This window comes from Physella acuta, unplaced genomic scaffold (genome assembly GCF_028476545.2).
Source record: "Physella acuta isolate Inbredline_101_S28 unplaced genomic scaffold, ASM2847654v3 ptg001662l, whole genome shotgun sequence".
NCBI lineage: Eukaryota > Metazoa > Mollusca > Gastropoda > Physidae > Physella > Physella acuta.
The window spans coordinates 44,858-59,538 of NW_026733175.1; the positions used below are offsets into that span (position 1 = coordinate 44,858).

A 14,681-nucleotide genomic window follows, 5' to 3' on the forward strand; every position below is an offset into this window, starting at 1 on the left:
TTTAATTATTTTCAGCGTTTGTGTAGTTTCTATCAGCTTTAATACGGTAAGCGATGCGCACCCCATGTTTTTCTAAATTCAAGGCTGTACGTGACCAATGTTGCCAGAATTTTTAACATTTAAAAAGTACATATAAATTTAAGAGAAAAAAACGTATACTGATAGCGTGTTTCAAACATTTAACAAATAATTTAATTAATAAATGTATCCAAATCAAATAATTGAAAACAGAGATAATATGTAACATTCTAATTGATAAACGAATTAATTTGCATTGACATGTATTAAATAGTCCTACTACAAAGCGAAAATATTTTTTTTTAAATTAATAATCTAATAATAAATTTTACAAAACCACATTGATAACCAACATTTCAAAAATAATTTCAAAAATTTATTTTAATTTATAGATGTTTAAGATCAGCATTAAAAAAAAAATACTTTTCTTGAATCGATGTGTCTGGAAGAACACTACGTGACTGTTGCCTTACAACACAAGGTCGAGGCCACTAGAACTGTATTGATTACCACTATTTAAAGATAACTACAGTTTGTACCAGCTTTTGATTCACATAAATTATGATGTTTGATTAATAAACTATTTACATTTTGAAGCAAGAAACTCTTAATGTAACTGTATAATTACAAAATAAACAATTATTTAAAACAAATTGTATTTCTAACTTAAAAACAAAAAAATATTGTCAAAAGCGTATACATTTGACAAAGACTAATAATAATATTAAACAGAAACTCTCTTACTTAAGTGCACCCGGCAAACTTAAATTTGCAATATTTTGCAGACGATATCAGCAGTGCTATTTCAACAATAACTAACTACAAACCATAGTTCAAATAATAAACCACTTTATTAACACTTACCTCAGATAACGATAGCTATGCTCTGCGCTAAGTGTATGTTGAAACACGGGAAGCTTATCGAAGCATTGGTGCTTTTATAGTCGCAAACGACAAGGGCGTTAATCATTTGTCAATCAGCCTACCTATTTGAACATATTATTATCACCCTTTCTTACACAGACACCCATATATTGACTAGTGATGCCGGCAGGGCATAAAATGTGTATGTGCAATGTATTCAATATTTTTAAAATCAAATGATTATAAACTACAGTAGCCTCGAAGGATTATTTTAAAATGAAGTTTCCCAAGTTACTTTTAGTCATCTCTTGGGTTTTTTCGTGCGTGACGATTAAAACCCCACCCTTCAATATTAATCTGTTGGTAAAGGGAAGTAACCAGTTTTCTACTTTAAAATTCTATGATCTGTCAGCAGATCCACAACTTTTGTTATGTACACCGTACGTTTTGTATTATTTAGTCTATCTGTATATACCCTCCTGTTTTAATACATCTCTTTAAACTTCAAACAGTTTTATCACTGGCATAAAAAGTCCTCCATGAAACTTCACAACCCCATGGGAGGGGCTACCAAAGTGGGGTGATGAGGACCCTGGAAAGTATGGCACGTCAAAATTAAATATTTTTTTAAAATAATTTTATTTCTTTATTAATGTCCAGTACAGTGTGTGGAAATGTCCAGTACAGTGTGGGGAAATGTCCAGTACAGTGTGTGGAAATGTCCAGTACAGTGTGTGGAAATGTCCAGTACAGTGTGTGGAAATGTCCAGTACAGTGTGTGGAAATGTCCAGTACAGTGTGTGGAAATGTCCAGTACAGTGTGTGGAAATGTCCAGTACAGTGTGTGGAAATATCCAGTACAGTGTGTGGAAATGTCCAGTACAGTGTGTGGAAATGTCCAGTACAGTGTGTGGAAATGTCCAGTACAGTGTGTGGAAATGTCCAGTACAGTGTGTGGAAATGTCCATTACAGTGTGTGGAAATGTCCAGTACAGTGTGTGGAAATGTCCATTACAGTGTGTGGAAATGTCCAGTACAGTGTGTGGAAATGTCCAGTACATTGTGTGGAAATGTCCAGTACAGTGTGTGGAAATGTCCAGTACAGTGTGTGGAAATGTCCAGTACAGTGTGTGGAAATGTCCATTACAGTGTGTGGAAATGTCCAGTACAGTGTGTGGAATGTCCAGTACAGTGTGTGGAAATGTCCAGTACAGTGTGTGGAAATGTCCAGTACAGTGTGTGGAAATGTCCAGTACAGTGTGTGGAATGTCCAGTACAGTGTGTGGAAATGTCCAGTACAGTGTGTGGAAATGTCCAGTACACTGTTTGGTGTGGTCAGCAACTTCTGCATTATAAAAAAACCAGCATGAAATCTCCTTACTGGCCCTGTTGCTGTCAGATGTGCTACAGTTTTTACTATCCAATCAGGCATGAGTAACTAACTGAAAATTTTCTGAACTTAAATTATCACAATGAGTAGCTAACTGAAAATTTTCTGAACTAAAATTATCACGCTTGATGACTGTAGGATCATTCAGATTAAAGATTTATCTAGGGTTTAGGCCTTGCTTGGCTAAGTAATCGGAAATGGGGATCATAAATAAAAAAAAGATAAATCATTGATAAACATTTTTACCAAATATTTAACTGATCTTTTATTTGTGTATGTAAATTACCTTCACTGAAAGTGAAACTTTTCCCCTGTAAAACTGACACAATTTAGTATCAGAACTTTTATACAGATTTGGATGTTTGATACTGTATTCTGGATGCACTTTTACCTCAAATACCAAGATGACTAAAACAGATTTTATTTTACTGACATCCCCTCCCCCCCCCCCCCCATATTAATATTACACTTAAAGTGCCTCAAAAAACAAATGAACATTGGTCTTAAAATAAACCATTCCAATGTTTTATTAATGCAACCAAAGCGTACATAAGTATTTCTAAATTATTTCAACAATTTATTTATTGTTTTGTTGATGCCCTTGACTCGATCATCAGCCTTTACAACAGACTCTGTAAGTCTGTCGATTGTTTCTATTTGTTCACACTGTTCTTTCTGTACTTGCAGCGCCATAGATTTCAAGCTCTTTAAAACATCACCGATCTCAGCTACCTCCATGTCAGATATTAACTCTTTCTGCTCTACCTGTCCACTGTGTACTCCAAGCTCATCACTAATAAAAGAGTTAGAAGCCAGTTTGCTTTCTGGTACAAGTAGAGCTGTGGAAAAAAGTTCAACAAATATTTATTTATTGGCTTAGTTTTCATGCCATATTTGGCTTCAAAAATTAAATAGCTAAAAAAAAAACCAACTAATAATAGTAAAAAGATTAAAAATGCTTTGTACAAAAAATGTAAATGGAAGAACTTTTAAAAAAAAAAAATAAATAAATAACTCACCCTTTTTACTGGAGCTGGCCATGTTACAAGGCTTTGTCCAAACAGGTTCCGAATTCTCACAATACTGAGAATTGGGTGGGTTCATGTAATCCATTTTGTTGCCAGATAACTTTTCCAATTTAATCAGCATTTTAGGCATATGCATACTTATTACTCCATAGCTTAAATCTGGTTGGCCAATGAGAAATCTGACCACAAGGATTTCCCAGGGACTTACTACACGAATACTGGAGACATCAGACCATTTGAAATGATGAATTATCTAAATGAAAAAAGAATATTTTTTGACTGATATTGAGGCACACATATAAAGTTGGAATTACAAAATTTCTTTGAAACTGGTTTCACTTTAAGTGAATGAAAAAATGATACTGTAGCTTACAAATCTTCTGGTAATCAACTAATAACTGCAATTAGAACATGTAAGGTATACAGATAGTAGGACTATATAGATATAACAAAATAACCATAAGTATTTGCCTCGACCATATGCAGCTAACCAATTTCTAAAATAAAAATTCAGCTAGCTATATTATAATTATAATATCAAACAATTATTTTATTGAATAACTGCAAAAATAAACTTAAATAGCTGAAGAGAAACAGCATCTCTCAAAAAACTAAAATATGTTATTTTTGAGCTAGACAGTTATTCTGCACAATAGCAGCAAAGCTTTACAGCCTTGCCCAGTCAGCAAAACAACAGTCTTTTATTAAATGTGTTAATATATTAAAATTAAAAGCGGAACATATTGTTATAATACTTAACTACATCTGTAAATCAAATCAATCTATGATCAATTTTATGTCAGGAAATAAAAAAAATAATCACCTTTTGTTTCATATCAAGAAGAGTTACACCATCTTTGGACAGCCGAAAAACACCTTCTCTCTGAATATCATATTTATTTCCAGAGATTTGAGTACACAGAGCATCAATGTCCCATACCTCAGGAATATCATTGTCAGTTACCACAATCAACTCTTCAGCTTTAGTAACAGGTGGCAGACGCCACCGACCAAACCAAGAGTTTAGACCTTTTGTAATCCTCTCAGCAACAGTTAAATCTTCATGAATGAGCTGGACTGTGAAGGCAGAATTCCTAATTTGCTCTCCTTGTTCAACCAGCTTATTAGCAGCTTTTTGTAAAGTAGCGTGTGAATCATGAACACTGTGTAAAATTTTAGTGCCAATATTTGTTTTTAAAGAAGCCGAAGATACATCTGATGAATGTGTAGTGACAATTGTTTGTGAATCATCAGTCTTGTCGAATAACTTTGATTGAACACAGTGTTGCAAAATTAGAAAGGTTGAGTTTCTATCCTCAAAAGATGAAAACCAGTGTTCTTGCTTGTTTTCTGTGGTAATTTTTATTGCTGGATAAATGAATGAAGAAACTGCTTTGCAAATACCTTTTATCTGGGATAAATGTATAAACAGTACAAGGGGGTTAGGCTCAGAGCCTACTATTTTCAGGTCATTAGACTGAAATAGCAGTGCTTCGTGGGAAATTTTTAGTAATCCAGTAATCCACTTTCCAGAAGAATAGTTGTAGTAAGTTGAACACCAACAACGAATAAAGATATCACTTCTGTTTGCCATTTTATATTGAATGGGAATTATAGTGTTTCAGTGCTGCACATTACAGTGTTAGTTATGCATTATATTTTTTTTTAAATAATGATTTCATCCTAGAAAAAGAAATGTATGAGCTTGGATGATAAAACCAAGTCAAAAATAAATATATCAGTACTGTTATTGAGTTATTGATGTTTCTTTCTCTAACAGGAATACTTTAAGTAAATCAGTGGTTGAAGTGAATGCACTGCAGTAAACCTAGATAGAAAGAAAAATATTATTAAGAGTAGCAAGCATCAATACAGCTGACCACTGGCTTTAACCCTAGCCTAATCCTTGCTGCTGCAAGACACATATCAATATCATTAATAAATAAAATTAAATATCCTCTTACTGCCGCACCCTAACACTTGGACTTAATGGATTTGATACTAAAATAAGAAGTGAGTGTCTGACTTACACTAGTAACTTACTAACTAGATCTAGAGCAGGGGTCTCCAAACTACGGCCCGCGGGGTAATTTCATCCAGCCCGCGACGATCTTTTTGTCCACTGAATAAATGTTGTTAGAGGTGACTGAGGAACTTTGCACAGAAAATTCAAAACAATTTGAAAATGTAGCTTTGGGTGCAAATACCATTGCCCGCCGTGTTGCAGACATTGGTGAAAACATCGTGACTCCAATAGCGAAATATGCAAGCAAGCTTCGCCATTTTTTAATTGCAATGGATGAGTCGCTGGACAGTTGTTCCACCTCAACTTCTTGTGTTCATTAGGGTGGGTATAGAAATTGGCCTCTGCTGCAGACATAACTAGTCATTTAAATTTTCTGAACCTAAAACGGCAAGAGAGGGAAATCTAGTTTCTTATCTATACACCCACCTAAAGGCCTTCAGATTCAAACTTGTCATGTATTTGGAACAAGTACAGGCCAACAACTTGACGCAGCTTCAGCAGTGCAATTTCTTTACTGCTGAAGCAAACAATGAATTTCCCACGTCATTTACATATGACCATCAAAGACTTCCAGCTGCAGTTTCAGTAGGTTCTATGACTTGGATTCAAAGACAGAAGAAGTGAGACTGCTTCAAAGCCTATTTGAAGCAAATGTGGCCAGTTGCAAAGATGAACTGCAGCTGGAGGTCATTGAATTGCAAGGTAGAGGAGTGGACACTTGAAATTTGTAAATATTTCTATATAAATTATATTTCGTGGGGGGGGGGGGGGGGGGGGGCGGTAGACGTTCTTCAGGAGGGGGTGGGGCGCCTTAAAGAAACTCATAGTTAATGCGGCCCTCGGCCTGAAAAGTTTGGAGACCCCTGGTCTAGAGCCTAGAGTCTTCACTTACTAATATTACTTTTTTACTAGTAATAGAAATAGTAAGTATTAAGTAAGTAAGTAAGTACTAATTAAGTAACTTACTCTGAAATATTCTCTGCTGTCTAACTCAAATAAATTAAATTAGACTAGAAAATGCTCTAAATAAATAGTCTAACTTTTAAAACAGACCAGTTACAAACAAGATCTAGTCTAGGTGTCATTGACATTGTCAGATGACTCAGTTTGAGCTATAGATCTAGATTCTAGATTTCTAATTGTAAATTAAAAATAAAATACTTTTTATTTTTTTAAATAGGGGAAAAAGTTGAAAAACGGAGTTGCTTATCACATTCAATAATAAAATTAATAAAATAAAAATATCAATAGTAATAGGCATATCACTATCAGCTGAATACTGAATAAATTGGTAATCTATCGTTTTGGGTACGTAAAATCGCCCGCGGCTATTAATGTACGAAAACGTTACCTCATTGTCAAGGCTGTAATAGAAGTATATTGTGATATGTTTGTGTCAAATATTATAGATACATGAATAATGAACCTAAATCAATGGCTAAATATATCAATATAGTCCAGAAATTGACTTTAAACAGTAGTGTCTGCAAGCAAGATTTGCTATATAAACAGCAGCCATTTGTAAAATAGAGTGACTTCCGCCTGAATCTCGGCTATAAGTCTATAAAAATAAAACTAACAAGATGTCTGCTATAGTAAATGAGCATGGTTGCATCTGTTGGAAACATCGCTGGTGTTCATTTATTACTGAAAAGTTTTAATTCAATTGTTTAAAAACCGGTACATAAATGAAACAAGGAAATATTTTGGTATTTTTCAAAACATAAATCCTCCTCAAAATGTGAAATAATTATTAAAATGTAAGGAGTCACCTGTTTTTCACATTACTAGTCGCGGGCGATTTTACGTACCTAAAACGATAGATTACCAATAAATTTAAAATTACAATATCAGATGATCTACCAGTACTCAAGTACAGTGACAGGCTGATTTAGTGTTATAGTCCATGCCGTATATATAGTATGTAGGCCTATATAATACTATTTATAGGCCTATAATCTATATAATATAAGTTATATTAGGCCTATATAGATTATTTATATTATAACATCGAACCTGAGATAGATCTAGGTCAAGGATTATTATTGTTGTGGTTAAATGGTTTCTCTAAATTTCGAGAGAAATTGTACTTTTGCTGTAGCCTACCGTAAGAGCAAACGTATTTTGAAAAATAAAATGTTATCTGTTATATGCCTAATCATATTCATTTCCAATAATCAAAATTAAACACGATTAAGACACTTAATTAAAAGTAGGGGGCCAACTAAATTTGAAAAGTGGGCCAAAATTTAATGTATTAATGGCTTAATATTTTATTAGTCTTTTAATATTTTATATCTAGATCTAGTAAATTCTAGTTACTTAGCTATTTGGAATTTCCAGACACAGTAAAATTATAACATAACGAGCCGGCCCGTGGCGTATCATACGCCGCTATTTAGTTGTTTTATTTTCTACTTTTCAGACATTCATAATTTGTGAATTCGACAGTACCAATGCTGCCACTGAAAATATTTGCTTTAAAACACTATCAGATGGTCGTTAAGGACGATACCCCCCTCCTTTCCCCCAACCCCCCTCCCTTTAAGGCAAACTCCTCTTAGTTACCTCCCCTAGGTTTAAAATCGTTTCAAACTACATTATCTGCCCCTAATAGCCGTCACTAAACCCGGCTCTACAATTGTAAACATTTAGCGTGAACCACAGCTCACCAGACCATGTAGGGGTGGGGGTAGTAGGGAGTGCGCTTACAGCTTGGTGTTTTCTATTGTCTCCAAGAAGATAATTATATATATAGATACTAATCATAATTAATATAAAGGTTAAATAATGCTACTAATAATTGGTATTAAGTAAGTTAAACTTTTGGTCTAAATAAAGAGCATGTGGGCCATTGGAACTGAGTGGCAGGTTGGACGTGATGAAGATGTGGCATTTTTGTATGCTTTAACTTATGGCAAGGGTAAACTAAAATCTATGGAGGCCAATCATTCAGATCGCCATGAAGCATTGGGAAGTTGTTGAGAATAATAAGAATAATCATGCGTAGGTTTCTGCTATTAAGAAATTTGGGATGGTACATGGTAGTATTGTATAGTGAGGTTTGGCACCTAGAGTTCCCCACTGTCTTTCTTAGCACCTGGAACCCATTGAGAGGGTGTCAGGGCTGCTACTTCATTCAATGGTCAAACTGCACCAGACCCATCAGCCGGCGCCCAGCAGTTATGTTACACAGTGCACACAAACCTCCCCATCAGCACTATGGCGCCTACATTCATTTTAAATCACGCCATACACTATGGAAATGATGGGATACTAAAATAGATGAAAAGTGTGACGTCCTTTGTGGATTATCCTAAATTTTAAAATTAGAAATATAGCTATTAGGAGAGGGATGCAACATCATGACTTCATTTCAACTGCAGGGAGTTGGTGGAGCCAACAAATAAAAAATTCTTCATATAAATTATAATGAAAATGGAACAGAGACCCGAGCAACTTTCTCATTTTCTTCCCTTTTTTTTGGCTCATACATAGTTCAAAGCAGTCATTCGGTTCCACATTTTCTCAACAACTTCAATCTTAGATATGTCTATCAGTTTACTTATGTAGATTATTGAGTTGGCCACAAAAGAAGAATACATTAATAATTGGAAGAGTGTAGTGAAGGGGATGAATAGGTTAATGTTGTTTGTACTAACTAAATGACCTGTCCCATTAGTTTACTCATCATGCTGTTAATTGTTTGCCATCGTCCATTTTGTGCTTGTTTTTTTGTTTTGTTTTTTGTACTGGTACGTAAGGGTGTGTGACAGAGTGGTTTGAGGCCTCATTCTGGTAATTTTGTTCTACCTAGAACATTAGGGTACTTGAATTCTGTGTTGCTTGTAACCTAATTAGACTTGATATTGATAGAACATAGACTGATCTTTTTTTCCACTGAAAAAACGTTTGTTGGTTATGGCTGAGGATCTTTGCCCAGAACAATCAAAGACATGCCTGAAAGAAACTGGCCCCCGAACTGAAATTAGATAGTTTATGCGGCCCTCGGACTGAAAAGTTTGGAGACCCCTGCTCTAATAGATTGTTGAACTCTTATTATTTTATTCGTTGAGGAGCCTTTGTTTTATTCAGTCCATTCTTTTATAAAATGTTTGTGTTTTTGTCCATGTGTGCTGTGCAAACACTCACTTACTCTTACAGTTATAGGCGTGTCCATGAATGTGCTTACAAAAAAAATTGCATAAAAAATGTTTTAATAACAAGCTTTACTTTTATGTAATAATGCACTTAAACTTAAAAGGAGAAAAAAAATAAAAAAAAAAAAACTACAATAAATAATTTTTATAATTTACTACAATTTAAATAATTATAAAGCAAAGCGTGGGTCACTTTGTTATCTATTGGGTACCTTTACTAATATTTAGGAAGAGATCCATGCTTTTCTTTATTATAGTTATTTAAATAGTACTGAATGATTATATATTTAAAGAAAATTATTTATTTTCTCCTTTTTAGTGCATTATTACAATAAATTACATACAGCTTTGTTATTAAAACCTTTTTATGAAACTTTTTTTCAGTTCTTTAAAATTTTTAATACAATAGAATTGCATGAAAATGATGATGCACGTATAATAGAAGTTAGAAGTGCCAGAAAGATCGCTCGCCCATTTCGATCTATGACGACAGTTAAATAAAAGCAGGTTAAAAACGAGTTTCTCTGTCTAAGTACTAAGGTTCACTCAAAAATGTGCTATGAAGAAAAAGAATGCGCAGTAAAAATTTAAAACAGAAATTTCAACAGAAAAGTATATAAAAAAACAGTAAACTGCCAGAAAAAATCTAACAACAGAAAATAAACTGTGTATGTGCAAACACACCTGTGAAAAATAACACAAGATTTGTTTATGTTCTAAAAAATTTTTTTTTAATTGTCTACAATAAAAGAATCATGTAATTTTTTTTTACATAGTGATACCTCAAATAACAATGTCAATCTGTTATGGCTGCCCTTTCATTCTATAAGGTGTTTGTTCTACAGAACACATAATTCTATAGTCTTAGTTTATATGGGAAATAGATTTATTCTTTATGAGATCAGAACAATATCATTTCAGTCACAAAAAATAACCACAAAGTGACAAACCAGTGTTAGATGTTGCACCTATTTGATAATACAAACATGGATAAACGTGAAACTAATTATAAATTGACAGATAGGAAGTTATGGGATGTGTTATTATAGTTCATTCTATTTTCTTATTATCATACCACACATGTTTTGGCCTTGGAGACTGCACTTTGAATACACTGGAAGAGGAGGGGCTAACTGTAGTGGTACAACAATATAATCAAATCAGTGACTTGGTTTATTAGTAACTAAAACTACAGTACCCTTTCCTTGTTGTCTATCAAGCTAGTGAAGTAGAGTTTACCTGTTTCAAGTGCCTCAGCATATATATAAAGGGATAGTGTGGCCATGCAATGGATCCAACCCTAGACTTAAGGGTTAGCAGTCATATGCTCTATCATCTGACTACTCCATCCCCTACTTAGTTTATAAAAATGATAAGATAATGGGTTAGGCACACTTCACTATATCCATAACACTCCAAATCTGCATAAATACCAGAAAGATTAAACATAACTAATCTGCCACTCTACCCCCAAACTCAATTTTTCACTTTTTTTTTTTTTTGCAGTCTGGTTTAATGCACTGGTTTTTCTATAAAATCAGTTTGTTCTACATGACAAAATATGTAGTCAGAGCTGTGTTAATTTAAAGAGGTACCACTGTATGTATACTAGGAATGGAAAGAATAATTGGAATCTTATCAACTGGACTAACATATGTTGTTCTTTATAAGAATAAAGAACATTTTTTTTCAGGCAATAAAAAAATTTGATTTTTTTTTAATCAAACAAAAAAAATGTATATAAAAGCCCACAAACAATGTACTACTCTGGAACATTTAATTTGAATTGTGCTGGTCCATAATGAAACCATTCTGTCCAAGCCCCATCATATATTGCAACATCATCTTTGCCTGCAATTGATGCAGCTAAAGCTAGTATGCATGCTGAAACTCCTGTAGGATGAAATTTGTTTCAATAAAAACATGTAAATTGTAAATAAACAAGCATATTTCTATCCTTCAATATACAAATACATGCATAAACATACATGTTTGTATAAATCAAAAAGTATGTATAAATATATATCTATATATAAATCAAACAAAGACAATATAGTATGTTTGATTGTTGTCAGAAGAAAAAAAATACCTAATCCAACACTAGCACTAACATCTTATTGCATGGTAGCCCTAACAAATTCAAATGTTAATGAAGGAGAATATTTTTACTACAAAATAGTTTTTTTTAAAGTTGTGTTCTATAAATATTTTTCAAGCAAATCTTAATGTAGTTAGGAAATTAGGAAATATGTATAAAAATATAGTCATCTCCTGTAAACTAGGTTTGCCTCTAAATAATTAATTTTATAACCACACAATTTACCTGATCCACAAGATGCAACAATGGGCTTGGTTAGATCTACTCCAGCATCTTCAAACAACTGTTTGAGTTCTTCTGGAGATTTCATTACTCTCTGCTCTAAATTCATGGTGTTCATGAAAGGGATATTGATCGACCCAACTATAGATCCTGGCTTGGTATCTGATAAGTGATATTAAATTTGTAATTAGTAAACACACTTAAATTAAAACCTTCAAAGCTTAAAGAATTCAAACAATATTTAGTTGACATTCAAATAAGTTCGTTTTATTCATAACAGGCAAGATATGGTATAGTCTTGTACTTATTAATGTTTAAAAACTGTCGAAGTAAAAAAAAAAAAAATCAATTAAAATCTACCAAAGCTACCTGGGTGTGGCTCTGGTGCTTGTCCCTTAAAGCGACCTCCAGGTCTGGCATCTAGTAAAATAAACTCTGGGTTTTCTATGTTTTTTTCTACTTCATCCATTGTTTTGATTAGATTTTTATTGAACTTTGCTACAAATTTCTCTCTTGGCACATGTATAACATCACTTGTTACTTGTCCATCTGCAGACACCCATTCTGGCAAACCACCAGCTAAGATGGATATTTTGGTATGACCAAACAACCTGAACATCCACCAAACTCGCTGAGCAGAAAACAGAGGAAACTGGGGGTTATTATCATAAACTATGATATAGGTATCATTGGTGATTCCCAATGCACCCACATAATCTTCCATAAATTCAGGTGAAGGAATCATATGTGGTAAATTTCTTGACTTGTCTGCACACTCATCAATATCAAAGAACAAAGCTCCAGGAATGTGCTGTTCTTTATATTCAGAAGCAGCATTTCTTCCAGAAATAGGCAGGTGCCAAGATCCATCTAAAATTCTAAACTTTAAAGTGCTAGAAACCATCATCTCTTTCAGCCATTTAACAGACACAAGATTAGAAGTAGTGGTCATTCTCTTTATTTTTTTTTGTAAATCTGTGAAATAAATATGACTAAATAGTCAATTCAATCAATGGCATCCATTTATGTCTTTCATTTTAATATCAATGTGTTTTTACATTTAAATAAAAACACATTTATCTTTCAAACCCATAGTAGGGCCTATAAATTTAAACCACCAATTTAATGTTTAAATTTAAATAAACTGAGTAGGCCCTGCCCTATATATTTTACCATATAATTTCTAAAACTTTATAAAAGCAAACAAGTTTGCATGATAAAAATATTTTTAACAATATTTTAAAGATATTGAGCAGTTAATTTACAGTAATTTACACCTTATCTCTATGAATAAACTATTATACATCTTATGTTTTAACATTTATATCTAGGAAGAAGTCTAGTATATATTTTCAAAATCACTTAGAGATCATTAATCATTAGACTTGGAGCCCTAGGACAAGACTAATTAAAATTACTAGGTCTAGGCCTAACCTAAAAAGCGAAGTTTTAAAAAAAAAGGCGAATGACAAGGCCCAGTAATCTAATCAGAGTAATCAGATACACCGATACAGTCCAGTGAGTCTAAGACAAGATATCTAGATCTAAATCTAGACACTAATCAATCACCTAGGCTATTATTTGGACTTTGGATTATTTAATTTTGTAGACAAAAGAAGAAAAAACAATCTCGATACAAATCTAGAATTTTAGATGTAGATTCTAGAATCTAAAATTATATTAATGATTAATGTAGATTTTAGTCTAGCTTGATCTGGAATCGATTCTAAATATTGTACTAAATTTCTAGATATAGGCTAGATTCTAGATCTAGATCTAAATTTAGAATCTATTTTTAATCTAGATCTAGAATCTTAGGATCTGGACTTATATTTTAAGATCTAGATCTAGAATTCTAGATCTAGACTAGTAAAGGTACATTCACACATTGACATTGAGTGTACAATGTACAACAATCGTAGTTTTCATTGTCTCAACATAAAAAAGTCAAAGTGTAAACTGCAATTTAATTTATTCATTATTTGAAAGTATTTGCAAACAGATTCAGTAGTACTAAAAGTAGGACATTCAGTAGCAACAACAGTTTAATTAAAACAACAGTTTAATTAAAAATGTATAATTACATGGTCACTTACATAGTCTAGTAGATTTCAATGTTTGAGCTTTGTGCTGCCTAATCTATTGCTCGTGGATCGTAACGATTTACCGGTCCTTATATAAAGAAATATAAAAGCAGGGGAAACAATCCATTATCACTATTTAACTTTCTTTATTCACATAGTCTAATCACACATCAATATTATTATCAGTGGATACCACATTCACATTTTAGGCCTAACATTGTCTTAATACAAAAAAACAATAACAAATATTAAAGAATAACTAAACACTTTTAATTATATTATTTTATGGATGTCGTTTCAAATATACAATATTTTATTGATCTTGATTCCTTTGGCTTTGTCTGACGAGCTTCTTCGTCGTAAGTTCACTCTTCCTATCTAAGTAAAGAATACTGAAAAGAATAAGCAATGGTTTGTTTGATTAGATGCAATGTGTGAGCAGAAGAACATGTGCATTGACCTAATTTTTGAAAATGAAAAGAGAGATTAGCATAAGTTACATTTTGACAAAATACGAGGTAATCCGCGAATGTCAATAATTAATCAAAGACTGGCAACGCAAAAGCCGCCTTGATTCAGCTTAAAAATATTTGGGCTTCCAGATAGCTGTCCTTAACCACAAGGTGCGACGGTTCAATACCAATGTGAAATCTGTGCTTCCCTGTTGATCAGAGCCTTGGATGATGACTAAGGCAACCATTGAGAAGGTCCAGATTTTCATAATCAGCTAGCCTGACATAAACCTTTGTAAAGGGACCAAACAACTAGATCTAGATCTATCTGCGGGCGTA

At 33.2% G+C, this 14,681-nt stretch overlaps 2 protein-coding genes across 2 annotated transcripts; both read right to left on the bottom strand.

The window, feature by feature from the left end:
* Window positions 1–2,763: 2,763 nt before the first annotated feature.
* LOC131929690 (synaptosomal-associated protein 47-like) lies at window positions 2,764–5,084 on the bottom strand. Its single transcript, XM_059286023.1, has 3 exons — window positions 4,124–5,084; window positions 3,292–3,553; window positions 2,764–3,111 (listed from the first exon to the last, which is right to left on the bottom strand). Exons 1-3 carry the CDS (start codon window positions 4,892–4,894, stop codon window positions 2,837–2,839), a joined length of 1,308 nt encoding a protein of 435 aa, XP_059142006.1. The 5' UTR covers window positions 4,895–5,084; the 3' UTR covers window positions 2,764–2,836.
* Window positions 5,085–11,212: 6,128 nt separating this feature from the next.
* LOC131929693 (3-mercaptopyruvate sulfurtransferase) lies at window positions 11,213–13,986 on the bottom strand. The gene is made up of 4 exons (XM_059286032.1): window positions 13,903–13,986; window positions 12,176–12,781; window positions 11,810–11,968; window positions 11,213–11,379 (listed from the first exon to the last, which is right to left on the bottom strand). Exons 2-4 carry the CDS (start codon window positions 12,756–12,758, stop codon window positions 11,249–11,251), a joined length of 873 nt encoding a protein of 290 aa, XP_059142015.1. The 5' UTR covers window positions 12,759–12,781; window positions 13,903–13,986; the 3' UTR covers window positions 11,213–11,248.
* Window positions 13,987–14,681: the final 695 nt, after the last annotated feature.

Excerpts from the sequence above, each read along its gene's own strand:
- LOC131929690 (XM_059286023.1), bottom strand. The coding sequence starts at position 4,894 with ATGGCAAACAGAAGTGATATCTTTATTCGTTGTTGGTGTTCAACTTAC. Across the intron at positions 3,554-4,123 it reads TTCTTGATATGAAACAAAAG|ATAATTCATCATTTCAAATG; the intron begins GTGATTATTTTT and ends TTTTTCATTTAG. Across the intron at positions 3,112-3,291 it reads GGCCAGCTCCAGTAAAAAGG|CTCTACTTGTACCAGAAAGC; the intron begins GTGAGTTATTTA and ends TTTTTTCCACAG.
- LOC131929693 (XM_059286032.1), bottom strand. The coding sequence starts at position 12,758 with ATGACCACTACTTCTAATCTTGTGTCTGTTAAATGGCTGAAAGAGATG. Across the intron at positions 11,969-12,175 it reads AGCACCAGAGCCACACCCAG|ATACCAAGCCAGGATCTATA; the intron begins GTAGCTTTGGTA and ends ATCACTTATCAG. Across the intron at positions 11,380-11,809 it reads TGTTGCATCTTGTGGATCAG|GAGTTTCAGCATGCATACTA; the intron begins GTAAATTGTGTG and ends TTCATCCTACAG.